At 37.4% G+C, this 22369-nt stretch overlaps 1 protein-coding gene across 1 annotated transcript; it reads right to left on the reverse strand.

Annotated features, from left to right (window-relative positions):
- Positions 1 to 20538: 20538 nt before the first annotated feature.
- On the reverse strand, positions 20539 to 20930 carry LOC149945665 (uncharacterized). Its single transcript, XM_090176666.1, has 2 exons — positions 20664 to 20930; positions 20539 to 20622 (listed from the first exon to the last, which is right to left on the reverse strand). The coding sequence occupies exons 1-2, from the start codon at positions 20928 to 20930 to the stop codon at positions 20539 to 20541; spliced, it is 351 nt and encodes a 116-aa protein (XP_090032792.1).
- Positions 20931 to 22369: the final 1439 nt, after the last annotated feature.

Here is a 22369-nt window from a genome sequence, read left to right on the forward strand (position 1 = left end):
GGATGTCACGAGCTATAACGTTAAAAGCATCGCATCAGAACACCTCATTAAACGATTATCTATAGTTTATCTTCACCTCGGTTCCTGCAGATAATTAGCTTGGCTAAAACCCAAAGCATCAGCTTAGACCTAAGTTAGCAAACGACTTTTAAAGCCATGAATTCATTTGGCCGGGTTACGATGTGAAGGAGTGTGGTGGCAAGCCCTTCGTGTCACGCGAGCCAAAAGCTCCCTCCACTAACTATTACCGTTAACCTCAACAAGGTTTTATGGAATGGGAAACTGAAGAGCTTGGTTGGAAATCCCTTTAACCAGTGGGGAGAGAACCTCCAAACTCAACGCAGATGGAGTTGTTCCGAGTTCTCACCCAGTGCCACAAGCTGGGATCAAACTGGGCTCATCATGCTGCGAGGCGAAAGTAACAACCACTCCGCCACCCAAAATAACTGACTCGGCGCGAATTTCGGGAACAATTAAAGTATAATTTAAAGAAGCCAGCTGGTCCTAGAAATTAATTGCTTATGGTTTAGATTTTCGTGCGGAACATACTCCCTATCATTGTGCAGCCTAAGCGATTCACTGTTTCAAACGTTCCGCCGAATTTCCTAGACTCTGGCTTAAAAACAGTCATGTTTAAATTTTTCCAATGCCGAATTGACGGACTATTAGCCTCCGACGACCCTGCATTATTCGGCTCTGTATAGAGTTGCTGCCGCGTCGTTTCAATACAATTTGCCACGGAAACAGATTTCCATAACCTATCAGCTTTATTTGATTGCTGCGGGCGCGTAAAAAATTCTATCGAATAAGACTAGCTTGTTGTTTTCGATAACTCTCCTTTTAAGGGGGTTGGTCGGAGTGGGCGGAAATTAACGGCACTGCGTGCGCGTCAAAGAGTTCTATCAAATGAGACCAACTTGTTTTTTCGATCACTCTCCTTTTAAAGGGGTTGGTAGGAGGGGGCGGAAATTAACGGCACTGCGTGCGCGTCAAAGAGTTCTATCGAATGAGACCAACTTATTTTTCGATCACTCTTCTTTTAAGGGGGTTGGTCGGAGGGGGTGGAAATTAACGGCACTGCGTGCGCGTCAAAGAGTTCTATCGAATGAGACCAACTTATTTTTTCGATCACTCTCCCTTTAAGGGGTTGGTTGGAGGGGGCGGAAATTAACGGCACTGCTTGCACGTCAAAGAGTTCTATCGAATAAGACCAGCTTCTTTTTTTAATCACTCTCCTTTTAAGGGGGTTGGTCGGAGGGGGTGGAAATGAACGGCACTGCGTCCGCGTCAAAGAGTTCTATCGAATGAGACCAACCCACTCACCCTCAGGAGACCTTGGTTTAATTCAAACTTCCCACCAAACTAACTGATCGATGAAATATTCGAACAAAAAAACGGCCGAAACTTTCGGATAAGAGCAACAAGTGTGACATCTCTGGACCAGCTATACAAACTAAAAAAGTGTTCAAGGCTAAAAGTTTAAGCAAGATTACCAAAGAGGACCACGTTGCCCACTTGAATAAGGTGTCTGTCTTGGAGACTACGCGGTCAGAAATCTCGGTTCGAATCCTGGTATTGTCTACATTAGAAATTATTTATCGCATCTCCATCTACCGTGTCTTCACTTTCCGCGACAAACAAACATACAACACTTAACGACATTCCGTCCACAGCAATTGTGTCACTTCGAATATATAATCGATGTGAAACTAAAAACGAATAGGATTCGGTGGACCAGTTGCGTGACCGGCTTGATCTCCCGATATTATCCGGTAGGACTTGTTTATCTGGGGTCATTTTAAAGACTTAAAGTGTGCAAACGGAAGTACGCGACGTTGAGGACCTGCGACTACGCGTAATTGAAGGGTGTGAGACAATTCAAAACACGCCAGGAATTTTTGACTGCGATCGTGAATCATTAATTCGACGGGCCCACTCATGCATTCAAGCCTGTATTTGTTGTTATTGTATCTTTAAATCTTATTTATTTAAGTAGTACCATATGAATGTTTGGGGAAAAAATAACAACTTGGTTTTTGAATGGTATCGAGTCATTCAAATTAGGTTGGCATTACTAAAATCATTGAAACGAAACATAATTCCAACAGTTCACATAACAACTTCTGCCACTTGTAAATAATTGAATCGATTTGTCAATAAAATCCAATACTTATTTAATGATAAAATATCTTTCAAGGCAGAATATCGGTCGTGTTTTTGACGGTTTTTTGGGGGCCCATATGTCTTAAACAAATCATTGTAGGACCCATGTTCATTGGCATTTACGACTAATCTGAACACAAAGAACACACCCACGAGTTAACGACATGATTATGCGAAACACTCTGGATATTGTCAGATACCTGTTGGTACGAAAAAGATGAAAGTAATTTTTTAGAATAGGATAAAATAAGTAATAAATTATATCCTAATTTTCTTAGAAAACTTTAAAACACGGTACTAAGATTTTTGAAAATCATTTTTTATGTATAAAAGAATAAATACGCTAATATCCGGGATATTTTTATACATTTTCTGAAAGTTGATATAATGTCGAAATATCTTTACTGCAATACAGATATTTTCGGCAGCTTTTCAATAATTTGAATGTCTAAACTAAATTAATGAATCCAACCTTGAAGGAATCCAACCTAATATATTAACAAAGCCTACCAAAATAAACAAGTTTTGGAAACCAAATTAACAAAAAGCATGCGTGAATCTTTCAATCTTTAGCAAAACAAACATTTTCTAGCGAATAATTTTTTGCGGAAATTATAATTAAATTCAACAATTTAGTATTCAGTATCAGAAATTTTAAATAGTCAATTAAATGAAATTAACTTCCTTTTTAAGTAGTTACGCGTGAGCTTCTTTACGCAAATGATTCTTAAATTATAAACTTCAATCGCTACTTTTCACAAAACAGTCGATACTCGGTAAAAATTCATTATTTTTAAGTTTACGATAGCTCTAACATTTGACTAATTCGTTTCAACGGCCTGGCCAGTTTTATCGAAATAATACTTACTTCGGGAGCAGTCCACCGCAAAGTAACTATTTGTGAGTCATTCATCGCTGTTCTGTTGAATTGAAAATTGCAAAATGTTTCAAATCTATTTTAAAATCCATAAGAAATATTAATTGTTTTTAATAAAAGTTCTAAGATTATAAACTTTATGTAAATTCTTTAAATTATCTAGTCTATTGTCAAATGTTAACCAATTCGGTGATAGCTGAGGTGTGGCTAAAGACCTTTAATACATTTATCTGTCACTACTATTTAGTATTTATATCATTTTAATTTTAATAATGAAATTGTTTCTGCAAATGAGGGCGGAACATAAATCAAACAGCTTTTGATCGATAGCGTTTAGTCATGGAATACGAATAAAAATACAAAATTGTCGGAAATTGTCGGAAATGTTATTTTTGAGCGATCAATGGTCAAATATTTCAAAGCAGATATAAAATTGAAATAACATAATTCAAACAGAGTAACCATTTCTTTTAATAAAAACTTGATAAGCAATACACTAGTGGTCTCACAAACGAACGTTTTCTAAAATCACTTTTACGGTCTCTACAGTCAGATGGAAGTAATGAGAAATTTTAAATTTCCAATATGATTTGTTTGTAGCAAATAGTGATTTAACGATTTAAAAAACCTTTGATTTGTTATCTATGTTCCTTTCTCGCGGTCCTCGGGCAGCGCCAGCTAATTAACGTTGCATTTTTGAAAAAAGAACGTGAAAATGTTCGACTAAATATTCAAAAATACTACTTCCGTCGGAATCTTTTTGAAAAATAATTAGCATTCTTATCTTTTCTTTAAGATTTATTTTTGTTTGGAAGAACTTTATCGATTGCTTACTCACCCAACAGCGGGAGCGTAGGCTCATTTAATGTTTATAGTTGTGTGTCACGAAGAGCGTATTCGAGCTTTCTGTTCCAAGCTTCAAGCAGTAACAATATAGAAATAATAATAATCAGCTAAGTAAATACCCCGAAGCTGTTTTATCTTTTCTTTAAAAAAATGTCCTTGGTCGCGTATTCACCATTGATCCAAACAGCGGGACTCGGAGCTCATTTAATGTTTCTAGTTTTCGTGTCACGAAGAGATAAGTAAAGCTTTCAGTTTAAAGCTTCGAGAAGAGAAATGCAAATGTACGCGTAGATAAAAGGCGAATAATAACATTGAGACGCTGCTTAATAATGCAAACTTTAATTCTAGGAACACTAAACTTCTTGCTTGCACGCGATAATTATAAATATAAAAATTAAGTAAAGTAAGCTGAGAATGTGCATGTGCACCTATAGCCTCTGCTTTTATGATTGACGGATTGTATTCTCGCCTGCCATAACAAGGCGAGTGCTGTGTCTTCCCCTTATAACAGTCTTCTCCTTTTCGTAAAATACGAAGTGAACAAAGTGCCGATTTTAATATTCTCAGTAAACGTTCATTCATCCTTGCAACTTGTGATTATTTCATAGAATAGTTACCATGGCAAGAAAAATTGACAACTAAATATTACCCGTCGATTTTTGTATCACTTAGAATTCTTGTTCTAAAGGTTTCACAAAAGTCAAATATTGCGGCCAAACTGCAATGCTGTACCATTTCAATTTATAGGATAGTACCCTACATTATTACAAAAGATAATTTTTTTAAATGCGAACAAGACCGTGCTCCTATATACAAAACCGTTGATCCTACTCTCGATTGCAAAACCTTTCAAATAAATATTGAACGCCACTGTTTCAGGTTCTATTTTTTATGGCAATTTAATTCTCTCTTTAGGCTTAGATGTTTTAATTCGGTAAAATAAAAAATTTGGAACGGTAATAGTTTGCGCTACTCCAAAATTTGCGTCAGTTTCCTAATTTTACTACTAAAACCAAAAGTATGTAACGAATATTTAGGCGCCTTTAGCGCAACGACTGTTTTGGTTTTTTAGACGTCCAATATCCGTCTCACCTTCTAAATTCGGTATTAATCTGTAAATTTTTTAAATCAACTTTTTTGAAATAGTCGGAATAAGCTGTAAAATATTTTGGGAGAAGCTTAGGCTCTCGCGTCTATTGTATTGTATTTCGTGGAATGGAAACTAACGCTCCTGCCTCATTGGGGGTAATGACGTAGTAATCTTACGAGGTCCCAAAACATTGTAGAATGATCAGACATAGGAGGAACGGGACGAGTGGAAATTAGGTGCCCCCAATTTAAGCGAAAATTTCAGAAAAATTATATTTTGGCGCATCTAGACCCTAACGTGCCAGTGGCGTCCGCCTTGTGTGATACGACCCTGGTAAACACTCTCAAATCAATAATTTACGTGAAAGGAGTTGATCTATTTTCTCTTCTTCTGAAACGTGACACCGGCCTAATTGAATTGCGAGTAATAGTGGATTCCCGTTTGCACACTTACGTCTAAATTTTGGAAACATAAGTAAATATCATCAGTAATTCTCGTTATATTTGTGTCCATTACCTTGTTTTCTTGAGTATTTAAAAGTGGAATTCAATATTTTCATTTGTGTAGCGTTGAAGGTTTTATATTAGTCTCTTCTAATTAAACTCCGTTTACCATTTGGGCGAATAGGCGCTAGTATAAAGTCGAATAAGCTTGCTCAACTTGTTAAAATGGGACGACGAAATAGTACAGTTAAGGCCTATGGATGAATTATAAGGCTCTTTGGTTTTGGAGCTAATGGAAGCATAGTGGAAGGTAGTCTTTCCCATCAAAACAAGAAGGCCCTTTTACTTTATATTATCGCCTATTAAAAGTAATGTAATGGTCACAGGAGCTCGCAGTGTCGGAATTGTAACTGCTGTCAATTTTGAAGAACCATTACTTCAGTAATAGAAGCTACAGTCCCTATCAGCTGGTAGGTGTCCACTTGTGAAGGCGAACTTTACTGAACGATACCTTGAAATTCACAATTTATATTGATGCAGTATTATACGAGGTCTATCTATTCCAGTTTAGTGTATTTGATTTGAAAAGATTGCACTATCATTATTAGACTTTCTTTGTTTCTTAGAATTGCTAAGGTTTAATAATAATTAATATTAATTATATTCTTAATTAATAAAACATTTGAGTTTAGCGAAAGCAGCATATAAATAAAAAGATTTATTTCGGAAAGTTACCTAGTTTTATTGAGCTTCAAAAGGGTGAGGGAGGTTCTGAGAAAATTTATTTAATTATAAATTCGACAAACAAGCGTATAGGTTATGTTTTTACATCTCTTGATTATCAAAGAAAAACATATTATAAAAAATTTGGGGGAGGTGGGGGCTATTCTATACTTTACTCGTATGGGGTTTTCATTTTTTAATATAGTTAATAAAAGGTGATTTTCTATAAACACAAACGCGATTTCATTAATTTAAACAGCGTGAATGGAGAGCGATGTAGATTTTAAATTTAATATAAATCCTTACTTAGTTAACAGTACTTTGCCACTTGTGTTTCAAGAATGTTAATATTTCTATTATAATCTCATGTAATTTGTCCCAACATGGAGACTTTCAGTTTTCGCAAATTGCTAAATTGGCTTTTAAAACATTGCAAAGTGTCTGAAGTCGTTACCGATGCGCATAAAGGAATTAGAAAAATTATGAGTAAGATAAATCCTGTAAATTTTCATTGGTGTATCAAGCACTCGCATGATATTTGGCATGCAGCAAAGAATTTAAGAAAGAGATTGGTGAAGGTAAATTGTAATTTTTTTGGAATCGTTTAAATGGAAAAATGTAATATATCCATTTTTAGGTTAGCAAAGAAAAAAATTGCAAAATAATCGAAGGTTGGATCGATCATGTTATTACGCATTTCTGGTGGTCAGCAGAAAATTGTGGTGGAGATGCAAATGAAATGAGGGTAAATTTATGATTTATTAATTACAGGCTTCCCACAATACCTGTAAATCCTGGGAAAGTCGAGGCATTTGAAAATAGGTGTAAAAGTCAAGGAATTATAAGAATTAATGGAAAGTCCGGGAATTACCAGTTAAAAAGAGTTAATGGTTTAAATTAAAGCAATTTAATTTTAAGATTTTAACATTATTATATGAGTGGGCAAATTGGTTTGGAAAATTTCGTGACATCAGTGGCGGCGATCGCCAAAAATGTGTGTGGGGGCTCAAGCTAATTATAAATTTAAAATATATTTACTACATCAAACTTAAATAATATTAATGTTTTATTTTTAAGAAAGTGTTATCTCTTATATCTGAAACGGCATTAAATTCATTTGTAATTAATTCAAAGTTGACGTCTTGGGATAGTTCTGTTTGAAAATATTAGAAAAGAATAAACAATAATTTCAGTGGGGGCTCTGCCCCTAGTTTTTTAATGTTTTGGGGCCCTGGCCCTTGAGCCCCCAGTAAATTTCCAAATGAGAAATTCGTGGCAGCCCTGAATTATAAATATCATAATTTTAATTTAGGAGCTGTGGCTAACATCGTTGCATCATATTACAAATGAACATGATTGGGGTGGTGGAGAATGTAGTCATGAAGCAATAAGCTCTGAAGCCGAGAGGGACAAGGAATGGCTTGACTATATGAAAGTGAAGCTTATGACAAGCTGCATTACGTTATACGTGAGATAGCGTTCCTAGAAGATTTTGAATTCTACAAGAATTCCCGTTAAAGTTTGATTAATACCAATTGCCTTCTTAGATAACTTTAAAAGTAACTATTTGTTCCCCATGTGTAGAGGGGTGTGATACTCCTTCGAATTTCTTTCTAGCCTAAAATCTTTGAAAATCTTAAAATTTAATATTTTTTAAAATTTTTGTATTACATTTACTATTTTATGGATACCATGATACATAATCGACATAAGTATGACACTGGACGGTTTGGCTTTAAATTAGTTTGCAAAATCACTTGCACGCAAGTTGAATTTTTTTTAATCACCATAAAATTTCATTAGAAACTACGCTGAAGCCAGTCATATAGTCTCTCATGACTAGCTCTCTGTGTAAGTTTTGCAGGTGTCATACTTATGTAAAATATTATGAACTAAGCATGAAAAGTAATGAATTATAAATCAATGGGTGTAATTTAGGCACACTGGTTGTTTGGAATCTTTTCATGCGGTTATAATATCTTACGCCTTGAAGAAACTTCCTTTTGAGTAAGTAATAAATAGGGACTTGGCACAGTGATGTAACTGTGTAGCTTTGGGCTTGCATGGCTGCCATGTTGGTATTATTTTTTTAATGGGAAATAGTATTGAAAGTTCGCTGACGTTATTGTGCCATGTCCCTCTTACGTACCAACTGGTAAAATACGTAAATAAAAAACATATTCAGGTATAAATCGTATGTTGTTAGAAATATACTTGCGGCTATGGATTTTAACCGTAACATTCACAGACCACAAGCTAAGACCAAGGAAGGCACTCTGAAGTATTTTTTTAAATTATGGGCCAGTATTAAAAATGTAAAATTACTTATATGTTAATTTTAATTTTTAATTTTAAACCCGTGTGTGCCAAATCCACAACTAAATGGTCCACAGTACCAGTGAAAGTAAAAAAAACTTTTTTTTTTAAGAATTGTTAGATTTAACTCTTTCGAAGGAAGTTGTTCGAACAAGTGCTGAAATGTTTCCAGATGAAATTCTCATTGCCAAACCTTTAAAACCACCTTGCCCTCCAAAAGCTGAATTAATTGCACTGCGTGAAAAGAAAAGCAGGTTTTCTACTCTAGCTATAGATATTGCTGATAATTTGGAAAAAGAGCTTCTAATTACTTCGGAGAAACTCTGATTTATTAATGCCTTAGATAAAATTGTCAGGTTTAATTTTATTTTGTGTATTGTTTTGATTTATATATTTCATCCTGCCTGACCATATATTAATGTCTAGCAGGACCTAAGCTTGGCCATTGTTGATTCTGCGTTCTTTGTATCCCGTATATCTACCCATTGGATTCGGATACCTTTCTCGAATCTTTCTCACAACGCAGGAAGGTACAACCTTTCTATTTCCCTTCCCAAGCGGACCATTACTCCATGTAATAAATGATTTATAGCCCGTGTGTCGGTAGCATCTGTTGTTATTTAAATATCTGTAATTTCCAGCGTCTCTTCGAACCTCCATTAATAGATTAAGATAATCTCTCCGTAGGATGAAATCTTCAAATTGAGCAGCTACCGTAATGCAACCTGCATTTCTTTTTCATTGGAAAAATAGTTATTACTTACACCACATTTATTTCGTGAATTTTGATTACCTCCTAGTTGAACAGCACTCTCGTTCAATGGGCTTTTCCATTTCTGTACATTTGTTACATTTGCACCAAGGTGGAATAGACGTTCCATCCGGAATTGGGGCATTTGGAGATGGTTCAGGACTGTTGTTTCGTTCATGCACATCGCCATCTTTGGTATCTTGAGTTGCACACATCAATGGTGGATCCTGGTTCGTTTCTAAGTTGCATTTCAGATGAGGATTGTCACTTATTATGTTATAAGGTCCATTCGAGTCATTTTTGATATCTAAAAAGAATAAAGTCTTTGTTTATAACATCTGGCTTTACGTAATGCCAGTATTTTCAACATACCTCTTCTGTAACATTTCTGATGCACGTTCTTCTAACAACTTTCTTGACCTTTTGAATACTGGCATTCGCTTTTGGTGTTTTGCTTTTTGGGATTATCTTAATGGCGATACTAGGCCTAAATTCTACGTCTTTCTCATCAAAAGCAAATACACGTTTGTCGTCATCCTTTCCATTGTTGCATTGCATTATTTTACCGCACGAGCATAAAATCGAACAATTTTGTTCTTTCGAACGACACGCGCAGCCCTTTCTTTTACCACCTCCCGAAAGACAATTGCCTTTACAATCGCACACCATTTTTAAACACGACAACGAAAGCCCGCACGACTTTATAGACTGATTGCAACACGTGGTGTAATGCGATTTGGAATTCGTTGCTGAAAAAACCCTCATCGCGCAGAAAGTAGTGCTGAAATTTCCCCTTTTCAAAAGGGGGAGGGTAGGAAGCTGCAACTTCATCCGCCCAAACCGCGTCACCTCTGACGTTATTTGAATTTTCGTTCCCCCCCTGCCTAACCCCCCTTGCCAGTTCCTTTAAGCGAGAAAATGTTTGCAATGGAAAACCAAAGACCGCTAAAAGTCAAAAGAAGAAATAAATAGTACCTACTATTTCAAAAATTATGAATCAAGGTACTAGTGTTAATGTGTTGGTTTAGGGCTCAAGATCTAGTAGAAATGTGAAAATTCAAAGCTGAAATTAGTTGGAGTTAGGTTCTATTACGGAACAACGCTCGAAATCGAGAAGTTTGGCAGTGGACCGAATCTCAAATAAGCGGGAGCGCGGCTCTAGGATGAACGAGGGTCCAGATCGAGCATAAAAGTGGTTGAGGAAGCTGAAATGAGTTGGAACTAGGCTCTATTACGGAACGAGGCTCCAAATCTAGAACTTCTGTAGTTGACCGAATCTCAAATAATTGGGAGCGAGGCTATATAACGGAACGAGGGTCAAGATCAAGTATAAATGTATAGGATCAAATCTCAAATAAGCTGGGGTGAGGCTCTAGTTTCGAACGAGGCTCCATATCTAGTATAAATGTGGTGGATAGAAGCTCAAATAAGCGGGAGTGCGGCTCTACTATAGTATGGAACGAGGCTAAAAATCTAGTATAAATATGGTGGATCGAAGCTGAAATCAGTTGAAAATAGGCTCTATTACGGAACGACGCTCGAAATCTAGAGGTTTTGTAGTGGACCGAATCTCTAATAAGCTGGAGCGAGGCTCTAGTACGAAACGAGGGTCCAGATCGAGCATAAAAGTGGTTGAGGAAGCTGAAATGAGTTGGAACTAGGCTCTATTATGGAACGAGGCTCCAAAACTATTGTTGTTAAACACCAGAGTTAACACACGATAAAATCAATTATTTATTGAACAAGATATTTAAATTTTCAACTGCACAACCTCATTGAAGATCTAATTCAAATGTGAAAAAGCAAATGAGGCATGTAAGAATTATATGTGCATTTTTAATGGGAAAATTTCGATTAATAAAAAAATTAAAGAAAATTTTGCCATAAAAGAATAAAAAAAATGATATTTATATGGGGATCTTGCTTAATTTGAATTTTGAGTGCTAGAATACAAATTAAAAAACCGTTGGTCTTCACAAGTAACCTTTTTTTACTTAAACACCTTCGCCTTGAATAGAAAGTGGAGATTAGAGAGATTTCCTCCATTTTGCGTTCATAGTTGCGGTCCCCGTAAATTTGTTTAACACGAAAGTTAAGACACACGATAAAAACAATTATACATATTTTTTATTAGATTTTTAATTTTTTGACTGCACAACCTCATTGAAGATCTAATTCATATTTGAAAAGGCAAATGAGGCATGTAAGAATTAGCTCGTAATTTTTAATTTAAAAATTTCGATTAATAATAAAACTGTTAGAACCTTACGTGTGTCGCGAAAGAAATTATAGTTATGAGGACCTTCACTTTGATTTTCCGATGGTGTGTTAGATTTATATTTAAACTACGTGGTGAGAACCTTACCTGTGTCTCGAAATAAAATAGTTATGAGGATTTTCACTTTGATTTTTTGATAATGTGTTAGATTTGTATTTAAAGGACGTTGTGAGAACCTTACATGTGGCTCGAAAGAAATTAGAGATATGAGGACCTTAACTTTGTTTTTTCTATTGTCTGTTATTCTTTTATTTGAAGGACATTGTGAGAACCTTATGTGTCTGGAAATAAAATAAAGTGTGTTAGATTTGTATTTAAACCACTTTGTGAGAACCTTACTTGTGTTTGGAAAGAAAATATAGTTATGAGCACCTTCACTTTGATTTTTGGATAGTGCGTTAGATTTGTATTTAAAGGACGTTGTTAGAACCTTACGTTTGTTTGGAAATAAAATATAGTTATGAGGACCTTCACTATGATTTTCCGATCGTGTGTTAGATTGGTATTTAAACTACGTCGTGAGAACCTTACGTGTGTCTGGAAATAAACTATAGATATAAGAACCTTAACTTGGTTTTTCTGATCGTGTTTTAGATTTGTATAAAAACCTTGTTGTGAGAACCGTACTTGTCTCGAAATAATTTTTCAATCTAGTGTTATATTAGCCTTAAAAAGACGTTGTGAGAGCCATGCTTATGTCTCGAACGAAATCTTAAATATCAGGACTTTAACCAGTGGCGTTGCTATGAATATTTGGAAAGACTTACAAAGTAAGTTTATGGGCCTATTTTTAATTTTAATGCGCCTTAGGAAAATAATAATGGGGACCCAAAATCCTTCTTAAACTATAAAGATTTAGATTTCTATAGCTCCTCTAAAAAATCAGGGAAAATTGTAAGTATTTTAAAAGTTAACCGCAAATTGTTTTGCTATAAATTAAGTTTTAGCCCCTTGGTAGATTTTTAGACGCTCGCTTTCAAATTTCAAAGTAGGCGTCTGTCGCCTCCACCTGGACCCCCTAACCCTCACTTACCTTAATAATTACGCTTTGGATCGTGTGTTATAATAGTTTTGAAACCACGTCTTAATGTTTTTATGACTTTTTTCTTTAAATATGAATAATTTATGGGAAGATTTATAAATGTTATGGGGACAAATTAAAAGTGTATTTTACCGGATTTGACGGCATAGTTATTTATATACCTTGTGAGGACTAGAGCTCGGAATTCGTATATTTTTTGTCTATTGGATAAAGTCTATTCAATTTGAATATATTATATCCATTTGGATAAAGCAGACTTTTCTTATCCGTGAATAAATATATTCGAAATTTTAAGCGTAACGTATACTTTATCCGTTTAAATAAACACCCCTTTTATTTATGAATATTTTTGATAAATGGTTATCACATTTTCGAATAAACAAAGTCCATTTATTGACAGATAAAAATTGATAAAACATTAACTAGTAGTAGATATCAACCAGCCTGTTTATAAATAAATTGTTTATTAAACAAATTATCTGATAAATAAAGTAGACTTATTTTTTCAGATAAAGAACTAAATAGTATAATTTATACGTTTCCAAAATGATATTTTTATTTTTACATAAATTGTAGATTCGTTAAAAGTGGGGTTTTATTTATATATTATATCTTTACTCGTTATCCGAATGGCTAACGTGGGTAGTCATAGCTTTTTTGAGAAAACGTAAGTCGTGGTAGCCGGTAACAGAGTAGTCATGGGAGACGGTAAAGGCAGTTCGCGCCAGTGGCGCACCCAGGGGGCCCGCGACCCCCCCCCCCCCCGGAGAAGAAGAAAACATGACCGAAACCGGATCCAAAGCGCCCTGTAAGGATCCAGCGAAGAAGCTCGAGGGGGGAGACACAAATAAGAACCTATGAAAACCCTTTAAGGGCTCGAGGGGGAGGAGTGTAAATCATGGTAATTTGGGAAATGTTCCCAGGGCACGAGGGGGTGCATATAGAAGGTTTTCGAACACATTGGGCCCCGTCCACCGTCCAGGAAATCAATTCTGGGTACACCACTGATTAGGAATAATTTATTTCCAATCAAAAAAGGCGCCGCCCACATTTTGGTCCAGGGATCGGCGAAATAAATATTGGTAAAAGTGACATAATGACCAAAAGTGTGACACTCCCTGTAGTTTCTCATGCTAAGGATTTAATGAATGCTCGATTCGAGATCGACCACGTAAAAGACGTAAATTTATGATCGACTTTTCCTTTTCTTTTTTAGTCTCTTGTAATATAAAGTAGGTAGACGGCGATAGCGTCTCTATAGAACGAGTAAAACTCAATAATTACACTAGCTTTGATCAGTTCTACCTAGCTGTTCCGTTCTTCACTATGGGGCGTTATTTGTTGGTTTTAACTTCCTTCTCTCCCCAAGGCATACCTTCCCTTCTCCACTCCCAACTTGTATTTTGCTGGTAGCATTCATTAAGAAATAGTTGCGAAAGATCCACTTTTGGGAATTATGTAACTTTTGATATTGGGCTATCACGGATGTGTAATGGCGAATATTTTGACGGATTTCTTATGATCTACTGTGTGGCGGTTAATTTGAAAGCAAGTGTTGGCTCTATCATTACCTACGTTATTTTGGATTGGGTCTAGGTATCAAAGATGGCTATGGTTGCTTGGATCGCCGGGAAGGTGCTTCCACCTAGTATCGACTTTTAAAAACGTTTTCTTATTTATTTTAAAGTCGACAATTACGTGTTTGTCGAAAAGGCAAAACAAGCGAGGTCTACTTAGCACGTGATTACGAATACCCAATGACCTAAAAGCGTTCTTTTGGGCCACGCCATATAGGTTAATTATGCTGGGTAATATGTTTAACCAACTTGTTTAAATTTGCACGGGGTCGTCACTACACTAAAGCTGACACTTGCTTGAAATTCCATCAAATTCGAATTGCGTTCCATTAAAATGAACAAATGACCAACTTCTTCTTCTTAAGTTCAAAATTGTTCAAAATAAGAGTTAGGTTTTTGATATTCCTAACCTTGCAAAAATGTTGACTTTATAGTTTGATTCTTAAAGAAATTTCAGATTATTGTATATGTAACTTCCAAGCTTGAAACACTTTTTTCTTTCATATCAAATCCCATTATTTCTTTAGCATAAGCAAAAATCCTTCTCAATGAACAGCATTGTAAATTCCTCTTGAATTTTTAAGACTGAAAACTTGACTTTCATTAAAAGTCTGAAGAAATAGGTTCAAGGTTTCCTGATCCAAACTGTTTTCCCGAAAGAGTATCATTAATTGATGAGCTTTAACTTGCATTTCACTTTTCTGCCTTGGGGAAACTACGGTGAAAAATTAACACAGTCTTAACTGTCTTGAACAATAATTCTGACTGGTTTTGGTTTCTGAAAGTTAAAATTTTCTAAATTTGAGGCTGGTTCAGTAAGCTACTCTGGGTCATAAATATTTTCCTTGGCCAAAGTGTTTTGGGTTTTCTTAGGAGCTTTACGCACTCTGATAGGCTTGGTTGTTAAGACATTATCCACTCTAGACACAAACTGGTTCAAAATTTACGAGTAGTCATTACCAATTATCTCATCTCCAATCTTGTCTTGCAAACTGTTGGGGTACTGGAATACAACTTTTCTGGCCAAAATATCCATGTCTGCCTTTCTTGGTCTAGTTCTTAATTTGAAAGCATCTCCAATCACTTGTCGCACAAGTTCTACCATTTGTGGTGGTGTCAACCTTTTTTATCTATCAAAGCATCTTCGACTTCAGTTGTAAGGGAGGAAATATCAAAGGGGTAGGCCATAAAACTAGTTGGTGAAGACTGAATATTGGTGGATGGTTCTATGTTTTGAAGAGGTACATTACCAGCTCCAGAATAATTTAAAGTAGTTAAGTAAAGTTTTTTTTTCAATTGAGCTAAAATAAAAATCTAAAGATTAGTTGCATTGTCTTTAATTATAGTGATTATCATGGTTAAATAAATAGTAGAATGAATACCTACTCTCAGGGCTTCAAAAGTCGCATGATGACTTAGGCCTAAGGTGGTGCCTTGGGTATTAGCCTAGCTGATATTTATTATTATTATTAGACCTTTGCAAAGACTCAATTGCCTTCATAATATATTTGACATCGTCCTCTTCAATATATTGCAAATCTGATTCTTGGTTTACACACAGTATTTCAAATCTTTCAAGTAGTTTTATTTTAATTTCTTTTCGAAGTTCGGGAAAACGGGTGTGAAGAACGTTGTCCGTGTCTTTCTTTAATCAACAAACGAGTGACGAACGCGTATTTTCCAGCACGGGACTGACACTTGGTCCTCGAAGAACAAATTTCAACTGTTTCGCAACTAACTTTTCTTCACAAAAATTGTTTAAATAAATAAATGCTTCTTGTTATATTTTATAATGCATATCTACACCTACACTATATAATAAAATAAAAAAACGCTTCGTGCTATGGGTTGTGGCGGTTCTTCGGGTCGGGTTTCCGGGAATTATCTGGTTTTCGGGTCTTGTCGGATTTCCGAGCCGGGCCGGGCAAAATCATTTTTTTAATTTACCGGGTCAGGTTAGGTCGGGTAAATTTATTTTCATTTTTTACGGGTTGGGTCGGGTCGGTTCGGGCTTAATTTAATTTTAAAAATTTTGGGGCGGGTCGGGTCGGGCAAAATTTTATTTTAATTATTTCGGGTCGGATCGAGCAAAATTTATGTTTACGTTTTTCAGGTCGGGTCGGGCCGGAAAAAAAGTGGCCCGACTCATCTCTAGCTTTGCCCGAAGTCTTAGTTTTAATGAATTAGATCTAATTTGCTAGCAAAAACGCAACACGAGTAGCAAAAAGTCCTGAACTACTTAAAAATCCCAACTAAACCTCCGCTTCTACGAAGTCCCTTTCTTTCCCACTAACTCCCCTTCTACGAAGTCCCTTTCTTTCCCACTAACTCCCCTCCTACGAAGTCCCTTTCTTTCCCACTAACTCCCCTCCTACGAAGTCCCTTTCTTTCATACTAACTCCCCTTCTACGAAGTCCCTTTCTTTCCCACTAACTCCCCTTTTACGAAGTCCCTTTCTTTCCCACTAACTCCCCTTCTACGAAGTCCCTTTCTTTCCCACTAACTCCCCTTCTACGAAGTCCCTTTCTTTCCCACTAACTCCCCTTCTACGAAGTCCCTTTCTTTCCCACTAACTCTCCTTCTACGAGGTCCCTTTCTTTTCCACTAACTCCCCTTCTACGAAGTCCCTTTCTTTCCCACTAACTCCCCTTCTACGAAGTCCCTTTCTTTCCCACTAACTCCCCTTCTACGAATTTCCCACTAACCCGTTAAAAAAGATTAAAGGTCGTGACGGGCGCAAGGAACTCAAGTGAGGAAAACCAACCGGGCGACGTTTAAAAACAAATAACGGCAAGTCGGAACCAGCGGGGAGTGTAGCCGCCTCCACTCTTTGGGTGTCCGTAATGGAGGATGGGGCTGAAAGGGGGAAAACCAAACATGGACGCGCCCAGGAAAATACCGCCGAGAACAGCCGGAATAATAGATAAGAGGAGCAAAAAGGCGATAGTCCAAAGTGGAGTAAATAAATAGTAATTGATTACTATTTGGAATTAGGTGCGTTTAATTGGAAATTAGGCCCTGAACATTGAGTTAAAATTTCAAAGCTCTATAGAGCTAACCATTCTCAAGTTTTTAGGAACATGACAACGGATTGCCATGGCGGTGCACAGAGGCAATGCGGCCTCAGTATTAAACGCTTTCCCTTCGGACGCTTCACTCGGTGATTGTTTGTACCCCCTAACGCACGATTGTGGTCAAAACTCGTGTTTGATAGTGCCCAACTTTAGCCATACAAAAATAAGATAATAAAACAGCAGTCTACAGTATAAGCACTGCTAAAAATCTACTTATCAACGGTTAATTAACAGCGTTTTTAGCATTCCGAAAAGTGAAATACCTCAGCTAACCGTAAGGTTTTATATCCCCCTTTTCCCCAGAGAAATAAGAGGTGTTTGTATTCCGACTAACCAGTGGATGGTCGTCCGCCACATCCTCAGCTCAGGGACGGATTTACCCTTTCGGCGCCTTTAGGCCCAGAATTATTTTCCGCCCCTGGGCATTGTCTAACGGGTTGGTCAGCTAAGTCGGGGCAAGCCAAGTACTTCGACCGTGCGGCTTTATCAAAGTTTTGGCGCCCATAGAAAAATGGTGCCCTAGGCACGTGCCTACTCTGCCTAATGGTTAATACGCCCCTGCCTCAGCTCGACGGTGACCGTTGACGCCATCTTCATTGTTCACTATTTTTTTGGGTCATCTCTCCATATAGGCTAATATATAAAACGCTGAAACCAGACATTTCAACTTTGTGGGCAGCCTGCTAGACTTAACGTATTAGAATTGGGAAAACATATTGAAGGCTTTAAACAATTGCAAACGCCTTAAAATAAGTTATTATATTATAATCTTTATTTCCAGAGGCGTCCCTTAGGGGATACGGGAGGCTCCCCCCAAAGTTTTGGATAGTCGGTAAAATGAGGTAAAACCGCTACTCTCCTCCCGATCCGACCACTGATTACATTCGTAGACGATAAAACCAGTGGCGGCTTAAGAAGGCTGAGTCCCCAGGGCAGCAATGTTTTGTGACGCCCCCCAGGACCGTGCAGACGTTTTCACTGGTCCATCGTGTTGCAACCCCCCCCCTTAAGCCCAAAAATATTCTTCAAGTTTAATCGTTCTGATTTGCACCCCCACCCCCTCGTAGCACCGCTGGCTACCCTGCTACCCAGGGCAGACCACCCCCCCCCCTTACACCGCCACTGAAAAAAAAAACACTAGTCATATGACGTAAACTACCATTTACTAATAGCGAGAGAAAAATGTTTGCAGCAATCGAGTCCCCGAGATTTCGTTGAACCTGTTACCTACAGTGGTAAAATTCAATCTGGAAGGGGTTTCGTCGTTCAATATCTCGACGGACGATTTATTTTCATAATAAAAGAGTGCAATATAGATACGAAACTTTGCGTTTTATTTTATCCAATTGTTTTTCGCATTCCTTTATAATTTTTTTTAATTTTTGCGGTTAGTTTTGGGCACCCTCTGTTCCGCTTTTTATTTAATTTTTAGAACGCACAAATCGATGAGAAATTAAAGAAAAATATTCATCCCGTCACTGATTATAACAATTAAAAAATAAGTTATGATGATAAAAAATTAATAATTTGGACACGTAAACCTCCCGCCGAGTGAGCGGTTGGGGTTGAAAAAACCATCCGGTCACTCACCGTGATTGAGATGCGTCAGCATTAAAAAATGAATTCAATCGCTCGGGTAGATCTCTCTCGACTTTACGGCAGCGCTTTTTATTGAACGAACTATTTGGCCGCTAGACGGGGCGGCGCTCGGAAGTGAGCATGCTAGCGCGTCGATCGGCCGATCTCGCTCAAAGTGCCGTGAACGAATCTGTGATTGAGATAACTTTTTGGCGCTCGGCCTGAGCTGGCTCAGTTGAAGAAAGATAAAATAGCGTCACCTGTATTGAGGACTCGCTCCCCTGATCACTCAAATTAAAAACGTCTGAGCGTTCATTTTCGAATTCGCTCAAAATTTTTGCCAACCTCTGCTCTCGATAGTGAGACCAAACGGTCAAAACATTGAGAAAGGGGACGAATATAAAAGAAACGGAACAATAACTGAAGTCCCCTATAAATGAGAATAGCACCTGCTATTTTCAAACTACTGCGAGAAATTTTTGATATTCTTTGAACGAATATTTGATTGTTCGTACCACAAGTATGAGGTTTGGGTTAGATCAAGGAAAAATTATATTTCATTAAGAAATTTCAAGTAGACAAGTTTTATCATGCATTTAAAATAACTTTAGAAAAGCTAACAACGGTTCTGATTAAACCGTGCGAGTATGTGATTCCGGGGAAAAAAATTGTTACTGCACTGATTTTTGGAGAAGAGCAATTCGAAAAGATACTACACCTTGATCTTAGCCAAGTGACAAAGAAGCTGATAAGCTGTACGATAGTAAAGAACGAATACTATACTCATAAATTAATTTCTACGATCACCCGAAAAATATTTTCTACACTTTATTCAAAAATTGTTTATAAAAGTAAGATAATTTTAAATTTATTAGCGACTGGTGAGTTAGTAATTTTACGCCAGTTATTGCGCCAGCTACTAACTTACTAAGGTCAGTAGCGTAGATTAGGCCCCCACAAACACTGCAATAAGGGAGAGCCCCAGAGCTTCAGGGGCTCTGTAATCCCTTTCAAATTACATGCTAAATAACGGATAAAATCCCGAACATTGCTTTGAGGGGTCCTCGGAGTTCTTAGCTACGCCACTGGTCAGTGTCATAGCAACTACTAGAAGTAAGTGTATGGTTTCCTTGTTCTCAGCTCCTGTAAACAACCTAACAGTTGTCAACTGGCTGATAACAAAAATATATCAGCTATAGATAAGCGTTTAAATCTCAAAATGGTTTTTTAGGTAGAGTGGCAAAGCAACTCAGAGAAGATAGTAAATTGCCTAATTGCTGTTCTCAACCTATAAATTGTCAACTAGCTGATAACAATAATATATCAACTAAATTAGAGTTTATATGTAAAAATGCTGTTTGCGGTAGTTCATAGCAACTCAATAAAGTAAAAAAATTGTCTATTTGTTGTTGTTCTCAATCTACAAGGAACTTATAAATTGTCAACTTGCTGATAACAATATTGTATCAACAAGGTTATAGTTTATATGTCAAAATATTTTTTTAGTCGAGTGTCATAGCAACTCAGAGAAGATAGTAAATTGCCTATTTGCTGTTCTCACCTTATAAATTGTCAACTAGCTGATAACAATAATATATCAACTAAATTAGAGTTTATATGTCCAAATGGTCAGAGAAGATAGTAAATTGTCTATTTATTGTTCTCAACCTGCAAACTACCAGTAGGTCGGGTAAATATTGTTCGCGTCGAACGATTTTCTTAAGACCATTTTCTTGGTTGTCTCTAGTTAAGATTTTAAGAAAAGTCAATTAACGGAACCTCAACGGTAGTCTTTTAGTTGTTTCAATTTTTGTAAGGGAAGTGCCGTTTTTGAGTGCATACAGATTATCACTTGGTCATAGTCCTGTAAATAAAGTAGAACTTCTCGAATAGCGTTAACTATACCCAGGAGTTCCACTCGACGCTCCCAAAGGCGTCTTTGAGATCCAAAAATACAAACCCGAGGCAACGGCCCTCAGCAAGAGCCCTTTCTGCAGCAGCGACTAAGGTTATTGGATGATCTAAGGACATACGGCCTTTGCGGAACCCAGTCGGGTCACAGCCGATTAAGTGAGAGGATTCTAATGCAAATTTCAGACGGTTGTCTACTATTTTATCAAACAGCTTTTTCAGGCTTGGGGAAAGGGGGAATTTTTCCATCATTCCAGTCATCAAGTTAGTCGTAGGAGAGCCAGACATAGTTGAGGAAGTCTAGCAGTGATCGGTGGATCTTGTACGGGAGGTTGCGTAAGAGTAGGTTTGAGATATTGTCCTTTCCTGGAGCGGTGTTTTTGGTAGACATCAGTGCAACCCTTTGCTCATCCCAGGTAATAGGGTTGTTATAGACGGCAGTGGACGCGGTGGAGAAGGCGTCGGTGAGTTTGGATTTAGTGGGTGTGATCGCTTCAGTAAAGTACTGGTTATGATAAAATCGGCCCAACGCATCAGCTGCTTCTTTGACACTCGCCGTGAGTCCCTCGTCCGTCTTGATGGTGGGCGTGGATATCTTGGTAAGGTAGCCAGTTTTGTTTCTTACGCTATAATGTAGTAGTCGTCGTAGAGGTTGTGATAGACGAGCAATAAGCATGCCAGCTGTCTATTTTAGAATGACGTATTTTGCGTCGTAGTCGTGCTCGTATTCTTTTGTAGTTTTGGGAGTCGATGAGAGATAGTACTCTGCTATATATGTGTCTGTGATTGTTAGTCAGATTTTGTAGACTTTCAATTTCAGTGTTCCACCACGGGGGTTTTTGGCAGGCGACCACATTGGGCCGTGGAGGAAATTTGAGTAATTTGGATATATTTATTTGCCAAATACAATTTATAATTTTCCAGGTTGTTCCAGGTATTAAGGTCATTTTTTAGGTTTTGCCATTTTGCTTTATTATAGCGCCATATTAGATGATCTGGGATGGAGGTAAGATCATCGACCTCCGGCGATAGTCTGTTTGTGATTGGTAAGTGGTCGCTTGTTCCCCAAGTGTGTACGTCCCAACAGCAGAGAGGAGCGATCGTCGAGGTGAATATTGATAAGTCGGGGTGGATGGTAATCCATTCGTTGGAAGTCTTGTTATGCGTCCATCGTTGAGGAGGCAGAGGTTGTCATTTTCAGATAAAAAGTTGGCCAAGGCGCGAGCTTGAGTATTTGCGGTGAGAGAACCCCAAAGGGAGTGGTTACCGTTGAAGTCTCCAAGAAGGATAAAAGGTTCTGGGATGTCTTGGAGTATAGTCTGTAAGCTAAGCATATTAATGGTACCATGGGGATCGTAAAGATTAATTATTGAAAGCTTTGGTTGCACAAACAATCTCCACAGCCATAATACTTAAGGGAATGTTGCTTGTACTTAAGTTACGAGAGATAAAGATATTGACTCCCCCGCCTCTCAACGAGGTCGAGTTGCAGGAAGATCGGTTTCGTCGAAAGACAGCGAAGTCACGAAACGGGTAGGAAATTTGATCTGTTGGCTCAAACTATGTTTCTTTAAGGGCGATGATGGAGGGTTTCGTTTTTGATATAATATCAAATAGGTCCGTAGTGTGGGCTGAGTAGCTTGAAATGCTCCATTGGATAAGATTTAGTTTTAATCATCAGGGTCCATACAGTCGGCTTC

The sequence above is a fragment of the Leiobunum rupestre genome, chromosome 5 (assembly GCF_980474605.1).
Source record: "Leiobunum rupestre chromosome 5, qqLeiRupe1.1.hap1, whole genome shotgun sequence".
In the NCBI taxonomy this organism is placed as follows: Eukaryota; Metazoa; Arthropoda; class Arachnida; order Opiliones; family Sclerosomatidae; genus Leiobunum; species Leiobunum rupestre.

Bases quoted from the DNA above. Each gene is read 5' to 3' on its own strand.
- LOC149945665 (XM_090176666.1), bottom strand. From the start codon at position 20,930: ATGACTGGAATGATGGAAAAATTCCCCCTTTCCCCAAGCCTGAAAAAG. The intron at 20,623-20,663 runs GTATAGTTAACG...CTTTATTTACAG, and splicing joins GCGTCGAGTGGAACTCCTGG to GACTATGACCAAGTGATAAT.